We start from the raw sequence: 14,044 nt of genomic DNA, 5'->3' as shown, positions 1-14,044 counted from the left end.
AAATATTCTAACAAAATTAAACAAGTATACCAGTCAGGTAGAAATTGTTGACAAAGTTTTCCCTTAAACTTACCCGCAGTGACTTAGTTTTTGATCTAAAATGACTCAGTTTTCAAGTTGTCAGAGACTATACAGAGTAACATTCTGACCAAATTTCATAATGATATGGTCAATATTTCCACCTCTCGAATGTTAATAGAAAAATTACTGATGCTGAAAATAGATCAATCACAATAGCTATTCTTCCTAACTCCTGAAGTCCTGAAGCTTCAGTTGGGTACCAAACCTATACACCGACTACGTCTTGAATAACAAAAACTGCTGTTAGGTACTAAGTTATCAACTACAGTGTCTGGAGTGCAAAGTAAACAAAGAAAACAGATTCCATAGATTTTATTTTAAATGTTTTTCATACAATCATGCACAGAAATAAATAATTGATAATAAAACAAATTCTGAACCAAATACAGAGTTACACCTCAGCAAAGACACGGTGAACTGCTTCTTGATATAAGTGCAGTTATCCACTCTGCAACCAGTTGAAGATTACAGTGACATACTTCAAGAATACTAAGGACCATTTATGAAGTGTTTATCTGATGATGAAATTCGTTAGTGCTAACCAACTGTCAACTGATGACCTTCAGGAATTGTTAGGTCAGATGCCTTGAATTTGATAAGGATATTATAATTTTTGTGGCCCTCAACTGATTGACTTGCATGTTGTTGTATATCTGCTCCCTTTCTTTAATGTTTAGAACATTTATTATTTTACGTAACTGACCATAACAATGAGAATTTTTTGCCTTATCAATATATTCTTATAATTCCAGTTTCTTTTTTTGTTCTAAACAGTGCTCTACTTATACATCATGATCAACAACAACACTAATATGTCTGAACAAAAATTTGAGCCGTGCCATGAGAAAACCAACGTAGTGGGTTGGCGACAATCATGGATCCAGACCAGCCTGCGCATCCACGTAGTCTGGTCAGATCCATGCTGTTCGCTTTCAAAGCCTATCGGAATAAGAGAAACTGTTAGCGAACAGCATGGATCCTGACCAGACTGCGCAGGCTGGTCTGGATCCATGCTGGTCGCAAACCCACTATGTTGGTTTTCTTGTGGCACGGCTCAAATCTACATAAAAGACTGAACAGCCATGAGATTTCTTAACTACTCACATTAACAACAGAATCACGGAATGCTTAAATATCAGAACCATTCATAAACTCTCATTTTGTCAGTGTTCCAACTGGAGCACAATGCTTATGAATGGATTACCAGTATGCAAATGATTATGTAAAGTAAAAAAAATATCCAAAATGCTAATATTGTGCCTTTCTGGCAATAATGATACCCAAAACATGAACAGTTTTTACTGTGTATCTGGTTGTTGAAGGACAGTAATTTTCTATGCTTGCTACAGATTTTCAGAAAATAGTATCAAATCAACTTCTGAACTCTCAGAAACTTAGGAAATATTAATAATTCTAACTGAGAAACAACTTATTATTGACCAGTGCTCTCCTGTCAAAATAATGGCAGAATATGCAAGTAACCCTAGAAGTAGTGATGGGCCGACAATCGGCGACAATCGAATGTCGGCGTTGCATTAATGAGCGCGATCGCCAACTTCGCTTTTCCCTGACCGATTAATTATTTGGCACCCTAAACGGATAATTTAGTTGTTTCTTATCTCTTTCTTTCTAGTATTTATGGTTCTTTGGGGCAATTACGCCAAGGGAAAGTACTCTACCTAAAAATGGCATCCTCATAAGTCTCGAAAGAAATTGAGGTCATCTGTGATCACCCAGATTTTGAAAGATATATAGCTTTTACAACATTAAGCTGGGAAAACCATCAACCTCAACTCTTGACATTAGTATGACAGTATGCATAGCATGCCGTAAGACTTACGCAAGCATATTAGCAAAGGAATTTTCATTTTTTGATTTTTTAGGATTGAAATCATTCCAGTCGTAAACTAAGAATTAATAAATCATTAATACGTTTTTTGCTCCAAACAATTTTAATTTGGTAACACAATATCACTGGATAAGTCCCTTGTGAAATTAAGACAAGTACCTGATTTGAAGTTTACTATCTTTTTAAATATTTTACTTTTATGCTGTTAACTTACTCATGTTTATGAAGGGATACAATAGAACTAGGATATTTGACATCTGTGTGGTTCATTTCCTAAGTAATGACATAAAACATACACTGTGAGATGACCTTATAGATATGCAACTAGAGTAACCAATTATCCGATTGTATCCAATTAATCGAATCGGTTGGCTTGTCCGATTAATCGATTGGCAAATCTAACCGATTTGCCCATCACTACCGAGACGGAACAAATTTTCCTTTGCATCATTCTTTTTTTATTCCAGGGAGGCCAAACTGTCTATTATATATTAACTTGACCATAACTTCTATTAACAGCGGTATAAAAATGCAACATAAACATAAATTTACACAGTTACGGAGTCATACAAACTTGTTCAATACTACATCACTAATATTTCTTTACATTCCCCACATCACAATATGTCAACAAATAATTATACACAAATAAATGAACATTTCCATTTACACCAAAATATGACAATTTTCATATATACACTTTGGTATGAATGTTTCTTTCCATAAGAATCACCCAATTTGTACTCACACAGTACTTCACACTTATTTTTTTATTTTTCATTAAAGAGAGAAATTTATGCATTCATAGAATTTCAGAACACAACTCCAGTAAGAAAGAAGAAAAACAAATAACATGGATTCCTTTTTCCAAAAACAGGGCCCCCACACTATTTTGATAAATAAATAATAAAAAACAAGAGCTGTCTCCATAGGATGACACATGCCCCCGATGGCACTTTGAATGAATAGTTATGGCCGATGTTAGAGTTTAGGACCTTTGACCTATGGACCTGGGTCTTGCGCGCGACATGTCTTCTTACTGTGGTACACATTCATGCCCAATAATTTTAAAATCCATGCATGAATGACAAAGATATGGACCGGACACGCCCATCAATGCACTATCATGAAATATGACCTTTAACGTCTAAGTGTGACCTTGACCTTTGAGCTACGGACCTGAGTCTTGCTCGCGACACGTCGTCTTACTGTGGTACACATTCATGCAAAGTTATTTGAAAATCCATCCATGGATGACAAAGATATGGACCGGACACGAATGCACTATCATGAAAAATGACCTTTAACGTCTAAGTGTGACCTTGACCTTTGAGCTACGGACCTGGGTCTTGCGCGTGACATGTCCTCTTACTGTGGTACACATTCATGCCAAGTTATTTGAAAACCCATCCATGGATGACAAAGATATGGACCGGACACAAAAATTGCGGACAGACTGACAGTTCAAAAACTATATGCCTCCCTTCGGGGGGAGGGGGCATAAAAAGACATGTAAACATATGTATTTTATGTATTTATGATGACAAAGAACACTATCTATGACAAGGAGCAAGTGCTTAAATGCATTTTTTATATCACAGTTCATTCATGCTTACAAGGAATCTCAAATAAACAGCCATTCATACACAAGTTTCTGTTGTTTTCTAGTCTTTTCTTCCCTTCCCTGCACAGTCTATATATTTACAAGACTTTTAACTCTCTACTGCATCACAGTATGAGATTGTACAAATATATGAATATTCACTTTGCCAAACAAAAAATAGGACTGGATAGAATTGTATAATACATGTACTAGGTAAGACATGTGAAGATGTTTCTCTCTGCATTCTGCACTAACATAATTTGATATCTACTGTGAATGATAACTAGTTTTTAGATTTTTTCAGTTCGTTTGACAACCAGTCAAGACCTTCATAAAGTCCATCTCCACTAGTAGCGCACGTAGCCTGTATGTACCAGCTTCTATTACGTAAAGTGTGTAATTGTAGTTTATCTGTTATCTCGGCTGCATTCATAGCATTTGGCAAATCCTGAAAAAAGGACAAAAACTCAACAGTAAATATGACATTTAACAGCACTTGGTAAATCCTAAAAAGAGGCCCTAGTTTTACCAAAGGGCTGTATAATAATAAGTCTTGGTCACTCTGGTAAAGTTTAATTGTAGAATTCTGCCCTTTGGGTCATACATCTGTTGAAAAACACCAAACCCTAACATGCCCAACATATTTGAACATAGCTTGGCAATGATCACTTTTGTCATGTTTGGTGTAATTCCTTCTGGTGGTTTTGTTTGTTTGTTTTGGGTTTAACGCAGTTTTTCAACAGTATTTCAGTCATGTAACGGCGGGCAGTTAACCTAACCAGTGTTCCTGGATTCTGTACCAGTACAAACCTGTTCTCCGCAAGTAACTGCCAACTTCCCCACATGAATCAGAGGTTAAGGAGAAATGATTTCAGACACAAGGTCGCTTATCAAATAGTCACGGAGAACATACGCCCAGCCCGAGGATCAAACTCATGACCCCGCGATCCGTAGACAAACGCTCTTACCTACTGAGCTAAGCGGGCGGGTCCCTTCTGGTGGTATAGGAGCATTTACCTTGACAAGGTTAAAACAAATCAAGGGCCATAACTCCACTGAAAATCACTGTACCTGAACATGCCAATAATATGCATAATGAGGTTTGGCACCGATCACTCCTGTAAGGTTTAGTGAAAATCTGCCCAATAATTTAAGCAAAGTGGCTAAAACATTATAAAACTAGAGCTGCTTTTGAGAAAAGAGCATGTCTCCCACAACTGCCTAATCATCTAAATGGTATTTGTTTGTTTGTTTGTTTTAGGTTTAACGCCATTTTTCAACAGTATATCAGTCGTGTAAAGGCAGGCATCTAAGTAGTAAGTCAGTCTTTATATACTGTTTACTCACTACAAATATACCTTTGAAGGGTAAAAAGGCTGATTTTTGGGTTATTCAACATGTTCAAGGGCCATAATTCTGAAGTGCCTTGGCAATTTGGCTAGTTGTCAAACTTGGCTGAGGACTTATGATCAAACACATTCTGTTTAAGTTTGGTGAAGATCGGATGAGAAATGTTTGACTTAGAGTGCGGACAAGAGTAAAAAGGCTGATTTTCTGAGTCATCGGCCATAATTCCGAAGTGCCTGGGCTGATTTGGCTAGTTATCGAACTTGGCCAAGGTTTTATGGTGAAACACGTTTTGTTCAGGTTTGATGAAGACTGGATGAGAAATGTTTGACTCAGAACGGGGACAAGAGTAAAAAGGCTGATTTTTGGTAATTCAAGGGCCATAATTCCGAAGTACCTGGGCGCTTTACATATAGCAAACGCAGCCACACAGGGCGCGAAATTCATCTTCTACTAATACAGAAACAGAGCAATCTGACCAGAGGGACAGAGTGAGATAAAGCCTCCAGAAGAGATAGAGAGAAATACATTTTAGATACTTGGCCGAGGACTTATGGTGAAACAAATCTTGTTCAAGATTGGTGAAGATCAGATGAGAAATGTTTGATGTAGAATACGGACAAGCTTTGTGACAGACAGACAGACAGACACAGGAGTAAATCAACATGTCTCCCGCACCACTTTGTGGCGGGAGACATAATCTGATATATAAAGGGCCGAGTAATTTTGGAATAATTCAAGGGCCATAATCCAGGAATGCCTGGGCCAATTTGGCTGGTTATCAAACTTGGCCGAGATATTATGCCCACAAACATTGTCAGCAAGTTTGGTGACATTCTGATGAAAACTGTTGGACTTGAGCGGACAAAGCTAAATTCTCAGTCTTTAGAGTAATTAAAGGGCCATTATCCTAGAGTACCCAAGGCAATTTGGCCGCTTATCGAACCTGGCCGGGATGTTATGCCCACAAACATTTTCAGCAAGTCTGATGAAGATCAGATGAAAACTGTTTGACTTAGTGGACAAGGCTGAATTCGCTGTTTTTTTTGAGTAATTCAAGGGCTAAAATCCAAGAGTGCCTGGGACAATTTGGCTGGTTATCAAACTTGGTCGAAATATCATGGCCAGAAACATTGTCAGCAAGTTTGGTGAAGGTCCGATGAAAACTGTTCAACTTAAGATAGGGGACATGCTTTGGCTGCCACTCACCCACTTCCGCCACCATGGGTGTTAACATTATAATATGCAACGGTCTTTCAGAGACAGGCGTATAAAATGCAAAATACCACAGGAACTGGAAATATAAAATGCTTACCTGTTTGTTAGCAAAGACAAGTAATGTAGCATCTCTAAGTTCATCTTCATTTAACATTCTCGACAATTCATCCTTGGCTTCACCAACACGTTCTCTGTCATTACTGTCTACCACAAATATCAAACCTACGAAAGCAAGATTACATGTAAGATAGCAAATACAAGTAATGTAGCATATCTTTAGTTCATTTTCATTTAAAATTATTTCTATTTATTTTTTGTTGGGTTTAAAGTCACACTGACACATTTAAAGCCTTTCTGGCTTTGCTGGTGTAGGAAGACCCCAGGTGCCCCTCTGTGCAATATTTCATAACGGACGGCACCTGGGTAAAACCAACGACCCTCCGTAAGCCAGCTGGATGGCTTCCTCAAATGAAAAATTCAATGCCGCGAATGAAGCTCGAGCCCACAATGGGGAAGGACAAGTGATTTTAAGTCAGAGACCTTAACCACTCGGCCCATTAACAATTCCATTTAATTTTTCCTTGGCTTCAGTGTTCTGTGCCATTACTGTCTACGACAATTAATAACAAGAAACGTGGAAATTCCACAAAAACCAGGTTTTCATTTGCATCATGCCAACAGGTTCTTTAAAAAAATCAAGACGCCCTGTATCGCTCACCTGACCTATTGACCTAAAGATCATCAAGATTAACATTCTGACCAAGTTTCATTAAGATATGGTAAAAAATGTGGCCTCAAGAGTGTTAACAAGCTTTTCCTTTGAATGACCTAGTTTTTGACCCCACCGCCGACGGACACGGGGCGATCACAAAAGCTCACCGTGAGCACTTTGTGCTCAGGTGAGCTAAAAATGGTCATATTCTATTATACATATATTTTTAGCTCACCTGAGCACAAAGTGCTCAAAGGTGATCTTTTGTGATCACCCTGTGTCCATCGTCCGTCCATCGTTGTCGTCAACAATTTGACTGTTAACACTCTAATGGTCACAATTTTGGCCCAGTCTTAATGAAACTTGGTCAGAATGTTACTCTCAATAAAATCTTGGACGAGTGCGATATTGGGTCATCTGGGGTCAAAAAGTTGGTCACTAGGTCAAATCAAAGGAAAAGCTTGTTAACACTCAATTTGGGCCCATTCTTCATGAAAGTTGGTCAGAATGTCACCTTTAATAAAGTCTTGGACGAGTTTGCTATCGAGTCATCTGGGGTCAAAAAGTAGGTCACCCGGTCAAATCAATGGAAAAGCTTGTTAACACTGTAGAGGCCACATTTATGACTGTATCTTTATGAAACTTCGTCAGAATGTTAATCTTGATGATCTTTAGGCCCAGTTTGAATCTGGGTCATGTAGGGTCAAAAACTAGGTCACCAGGTCAAATCAAAGGAAAAGCTAGTTACACTCCTGAAGCCACATTTATGACCATATCTTAATGAAACTTAGTCAGAATGTTAATCTTGTCTGTTCTTGATGATCTTTAGGTCAAGTTCGAATCTGGGTCATGTGTGGTCAAAACTAGGTCACCGGGTCAAATCAAAGGAAAAGCTAGTTAACACTCCTGAGGCCACATTTATGACCATACCTTAATGAAACTTGGTCAGAATGTTAATCTTGATGATCTTTAGGTCAAATTTAAATCTGGGTCAGGTGGGGTGAAAAACTAGGTTACTAGGTCAAATCAAAGCAAAAAGCTTGTTAACACTCTAGAGGCCACATTTATGATTATCTTCATGAAACTTAGTCAGAATTAGGGATGTCAACGGATATCCGGATATCCGGTTATTCGGTCACGGGTCCGAATATTCGGATCTAATTTAAGTATTCGAATATTCGGTAGTACTATACAGATTACTGAAATATTTATTTTCATGTTCATAGCATTAGAATTTTTCGTCATGTAGATAGCGTGTCAAAACGTAATACACAGTCGCCATGGCGATGACACCTACCCGACAGGTGTGCGAAACATACTTGTCATCTTAGCTAGTCCTGACTGTTTAATCAAACAATGCAATTATTGTCAATTAATAATTATACATAATTTAAAACACATGTTTACAAATCGTCGGCAAATATTGCAGCTTTAAAGAAAAGACGCAAGAGAGTGCAAAAGTGATAATTAGTACACGTGCATTATATGTTCTTTTATTGACGCCGGCTGTAACAAACATTTGCCGATAAATATCGGCGCTGCACTTGATAATGTGTTTGTGTAAGGATCCAAACGGGCAGATATGCAAGAAACAATACCCCACGTAATGAACGTTACTGTATATTTTGTAACCAACTTGATATTGAAGACGAGTATCATTTTGTTTGTATATGCCCATGTTATACTCTTATTAGACAAAAATACATTAAGCGTTATTACTATATTCACCCATCTGTGTTCAAATACCATCAACTTTTAAACTCTGATAATAAGTTTGAATTGATAAAGCTGTGTAATTATGCCAAGGAAGCATTATGTATTCGTAATGCTATTTTAAATAGTTCTGCTTAATATGTTCATCCTCTGTTACCATATCATATACTTCTAGCTTCATATTATTATCATAAGTATGTACATGTTCAATCCATATTTCCTCTATCATATTACTAAATGTTTCATTTGTATGTTACACTATTTCCATGTATATACACGTGACATGTTAAAAATGTTTAAAGATGTGTTTAGACGATGTACTTATGTATAAGTCTTAATAAAAGTCTGTTCTGTTCTGTTCTGTTCTGTTCTGTAATTAAAGAAACAAATCCGTCTTTTCATACTGAGTTTGCCATTATATAAAGCCTATTTTTGAAAGAATATATTTTGGACCCGGACTTATATAAATAATTACATATTACTGACAGAAGGGATTCGAATCCTTCCAATTTGCATAATAAAACTAAACCGAAAGTAGAAAAATCTTGTCAGAGTTACCTTTCTTCCATTTCAAAATGGCGACCGCTAATTTATTGCAAGTACGACGGGTCCTAGAAAAACGTTATAAGCCATTATATAGATACGTTTAGGTCATCAGAAAAAAGAGGTTATGTGCGGGAACGAATATCTGGATATTCGTTCGGATAGTTGACCGAATATTCGGATACCAGTTTTGGTATTCGTTGACATCCCTAGTCAGAATGTTAATCTTTATGATCTTTAGGTCAACAGGTCAGGTGAGCGATACAGGGCCTTCATGGCCCTCTTGTTTATTATAACTATAACCATATAAAACAAGAGGACCATGATGGTCCTGAATCGCTCACCTGTCCCATCATGACCCAGTTTTGAACTGAGTATGACGTCATTTTTTTCTATTATTTGACATAGTGACCCAGTTTTTGATCTCATGTGACCCAGTTTTGAACCTGACCTAGATATCATCAAGATGAACATTCTGACCAACTTTCATACAGATCCCATGAAAAATATGGTCTCTAGAGAGGTCACAAGGTTTTTTCATTATTTGACCTATTGACCTAGTTATTGATGGCACGTGACCCAGTTTCAAACTTGACCTAGATATCATCAAGATGAACATTCTGACCAATTTTCATGAAGATCCATTCAAAAGTATAGCCTTCAGAGAGGTCACAAGGTTTTTCTATTTTTAGACCTAATGACCTAGTTTTTGACCGCAGCTAACCAAGTTTCGAACTTGACCTAGATATCATCAAGATGAACATTCAGACCAACTTTCATACAGATCCCATGAAAAATATGGCCTCTAGAGAGGTCACAAGGTTTTTCTATTATTTGACCTACTGACCTAGTTTCTGATGGCACGTGACCCAGTTTCGAACTTGACCTAGATATCATCAAGGTGAACATTCAGACTAATTTTCATGAAGATCCATTCAAAAGTATGGCCTCTAGAGAGGTCACAAGGTTTTTCTATTTTTAGACCTAATGACCTAGTTTTTAACCGCAGATGACCCAGTTTCGAACTTGACCTAGATATCATCAAGATGAACATTCAGACCAATTTTCATACAGATCCCATGAAAAATATGGCCTCTAGAGAGGTCACAAGGTTTTTCTATTATTTGACCTACTGACCTAGTTTCTGACGGCACGTGACCCAGTTTCGAACTTGACCTAGATATCATCAAGGTGAACATTCAGACTAATTTTCATAAAGATCCATTCACAAGTATGGCCTCTAGAGAGGTCACAAGGTTTTTCTATTTTTAGACCTACTGACCTAGTTTTTAACCGCAGCTGACCCAGTTTCGAACTTGACCTAGATATCATCAAGATGAACATTCAGACCAACTTTCATACAGATCCAATGAAAAATATGGCCTCTAGAGAGGTCACAAGGTTTTTCTATTATTTGACCTACTGACCTAGTTTTTGAATGCATGTGACCCAGTTTCAAACTTGACCTAGATATCATCAAGGTGAACATTCTGACCAACTTTCATGAAGATCTTTTGAAAAATATGGCCTCTAGAGAGGTCACAAGGTTTTTCTATTTTAAGACCTACTGACCTAGTTTTTGACCGCAGTTGACCCAGTTTCGAACTTGACCTAGATATCATCAAGATGAACATTCTGACCAACTTTCATAAAGATCCCATGAAAAATGTGACCTCTAGAGTGGTCACAAGCAAAAGTTTACGCACGGACGCACGCACGGATGACGGACGACGGACGCTGCGCGATCACAAAAGCTCACACTGTCACTTTGTGACATGTGAGCTAAAAACGGAAGAAAAAAAATTGGATCTCAGTAAGTTGAACCGAAACCCTTCAATTCCACAGCACAAAAATCTATTTTTTATTTCAAATATGACACCATTTTTCTATTTTTAGCTACACTGACCTCTGAGTGAAATCAAATATATTCCCAACCTTTTGCGTTGATAAAAGCTATATACACACCAAGTATACTGACAATAAGTGTACCAAAACAGAAGATATTGATTGAAAACCATCATTCTATTTTTATTAACAGTGACCCCAAATATCATTCAAAGCTATTTTTCAGATAAGCTTGCTGAACACAAAGTTTGGTGGCAGTAAGTAAATCCAAACTAAAATTATAAAGTGGAAACCACCTTTTGATCAAACTAAGAAAAAAATCTTATTTTTAGTAACAGTGACCTTGACCTTGACCAAAAACAAGAGGGCCATGAAGGCCCTGTATCGCTCACCTGACCTATTGACCTAAAGATCATCAAGATCAACATTCTGACCAAGTTTCATTAAGATATGGTCATAAATGTAGCCTCTAAAGTGTTAACTAGCTTTTCCTTTGATTTGACCAGGTGACCTAGTTTTTGCCCCCACATGACCCAGATTTAAACTTGACCTAAAGATCACCAAGATTAACATTCTGATTAAGTTTCAAGAAGATACAGTCATAAATGTGGCCTCTAGAGTGTTAACAAGCTTTTCCTTTGATTTGACCTAGTGACCTAGTTTTTTAACACACCTGACCAAGATTTAAACTTGACCTATAGATCATCAAGATTAACATTCTGACCAAGTTTCATTAAGATATGGTCATAAATGTGGCCTCTAAAGTGTTAACTAGCTATTCCTTTTATTTGACCCCCGTGACCTAGTTTTTGACCCGACATGACCCAGATTCGAACTTGACCTAAAGACCATCAAGTTTAACATTCTGACTAAGTTTCATGAAGATACAGTCATAAATGTGGCCTCTAGAGTGTTAACAAGCTTTTCCTTTGATATGACCTAGTGACCTAGTTTTTGACTCCATCTGACCCAGATTTAAACTTGACCTAAAGATCATCAAGATTAACATTCTGACCAAGTTTCATTAAGATATGGTCATAAATGTGGCCTCTAAAGTGTTAACTAGCTTTTCCTTTGATTTGACCTGGTGACCTAGTTTTTGACCCGACATGACGCAGATTCAAATTTGTCCTAAAGATCATCAAGTTTAACATTCTGACTAAGTTTCATGAAGATATAGTCATAAATGTGGCCTCTAGAGTGTTAACAAGCTTTTCCTTTGATATGACCTAGTGACCTAGTTTTTGACCCCACCTAACCCAGATTTGAAATTGAGCTATAGATCATCAAGATTAACATTTTGACCAAGTTTCATTAAGATATGGTCAAAAATGTGGCCTCTACAGTGTAAACTAGCTTTTCATTTGATTTGGCTTGGTGACCTAGTTTTTTATCCTACATGACCCAGATTCAAACTGGACTTTAAGATCATCAATATTAACAATCTGACCAAGTTTCATGAAGATACAGTCATAAATGCGGCTTCTACAGTGTTAACAAGCTTTTCCTTTGATTTGACCTGGTGACCTAGTTTATGAACCCAGATAACCAAATATCGAATTCGTCAAAGATTTTATTAAGGGTAACATTCTGACCAAGTTTCATTAAGACTGGGCCAAAAATGTGACCTCTAGAGTGTTAACAAGCTTTTCCTTTGATTTGACCTGGTGACCTAGTTTTTGACCCCAGATGACCCAATATCCAACTCGTCCAAAATTTTATTGAGGGTAACATCCTGACCAAGTTTCATTAAGATTGGGCCAAAATTGTGACCTCTAGAGTGTTAACAAGCTTTTCCGTTGATTTGACCTTATGACCTAGTTTTTGACCCCAGATGACCCAATATCGAACTCGTCCAAGATTTTATTGAGGGTAACATTCTGACCAAGTTTCATTAAGATTGGGCCAAAAATGTGACCTCTAGAGTGTTAACAAGCTTTTCCTTTGATCTGACCTGATGACCTAGTTTTTGATCCCAGATGATCCAATATCGAACTCGTCCAAGATTTTATTGAGGGTAACATTCTGACCAAGTTTCATTAAGATTGGGCCAAAAATGTGACCTCTAGAGTGTTAACAAGCTTTTCCTTTGATTTGACCTGATGACCTAGTTTTTGATCCCAGATGACCCAATATCGAACTCGTCCAAGATTTTATTGAGGGTAACATTCTGACCAAGTTTCATTAAGATTGGGTCAAAAATGTGACCTCTAGAGTGTTAACAGTCAAATTGTTGACGACGGACGGACGACGGACGACGACGGACGCCGGACACAGGGTGATCACTAAAGCTCACCTTTGAGCACTTCGTGCTCAGGTGAGCTAAAAACAAAAAATGAGGGCCATCACTCACCAGAGTTGATCTGGCCTACTGACCTAGTTTTTGACCCCACATGACCCAGATTCAAACTTGACCTAGAGGTCATCAAGACAAACATTCTGACAAATTCTCATCAGTTTCAAACTTAAACTGTAGACTCTAGAGTGTTAATAAGATTTTCCTTTGATCTGGCCTAGTGACCTAATTTTTGACCCCACATGACCCAGATTCGAACTTGGCCTAGAGATCATCAAGACAAACATTCTGACCAAGTTTCATAAAGATTGGGTCACAAATGTGGCCTCTAGAGTGTTAACAAGCTTTTCCTTTGATTTGACTGGGTGACCTAGTTTTTGACCCAACATGACCCAGATTCAAACTTGACCTAGAGGTCATCAAGACAAACATTCTGTCCAATTCTCATCAGTTTCAAACTTAAATTGTGGACTCTATAGTGTGTTAACAAGATTTTCCTTTGATCTGGCCTATTGAACTAATTTTTGATCCCACATGACCCAGAATCAAATTTGAACTAGAGATCACCAAGACAAACATTCTGACCAAGTTTCATAAAGATTGGGTTACAAATGTGGCCTCTAGAGTGTTCACATGCTTTTTCTTTGATTTGACCGGGTGACCTAGTTTTTGACCCCACATGATCCAGATTCGAACTTGACCTAGAGGTCATCAAGACAAACTTTCCGACCAATTCTCATCAGTTTCAAACTTAAACTGTGGACTCTAGTGTTAACAAGATTTTCCTTTGATCTGGCCTAGTGACCTAATTTTTGACCCCACATGACCCAGTTTCAA

At 37.7% G+C, this 14,044-nt stretch overlaps 1 protein-coding gene across 10 annotated transcripts in view; it reads right to left on the bottom strand.

Moving 5' to 3' along the window:
• Positions 1-14,044, bottom strand: part of LOC123530732 (ADP-ribosylation factor 1) — a 79,887-nt gene that overhangs the window by 47,757 nt on the left and 18,086 nt on the right. For 2 of the 10 annotated variants that reach the window (XM_045311495.2, XM_045311494.2), the window contains exons 4-5: positions 6,196-6,320; positions 378-3,981 (exon numbers count right to left, since the gene is read on the bottom strand). The exons of 7 other annotated variants lie outside the window; for them this stretch is intronic. In XM_045311495.2, the coding sequence (XP_045167430.1) occupies positions 3,817-3,981; positions 6,196-6,320 (290 nt within the window). In that variant the 3' untranslated portion in view covers positions 378-3,816. Of the gene's footprint in view, positions 1-377; positions 3,982-6,195; positions 6,321-14,044 lie in introns of those variants that run through there. One more of the 10 variants, XR_008366151.1, reaches the window with a different exon arrangement.

This window comes from Mercenaria mercenaria, chromosome 11 (genome assembly GCF_021730395.1).
Source record: "Mercenaria mercenaria strain notata chromosome 11, MADL_Memer_1, whole genome shotgun sequence".
NCBI lineage: Eukaryota > Metazoa > Mollusca > Bivalvia > Venerida > Veneridae > Mercenaria > Mercenaria mercenaria.
Note: the sequence above shows the minus strand (reverse complement) of the source record. Positions and strands in the feature narration are given on the sequence as shown.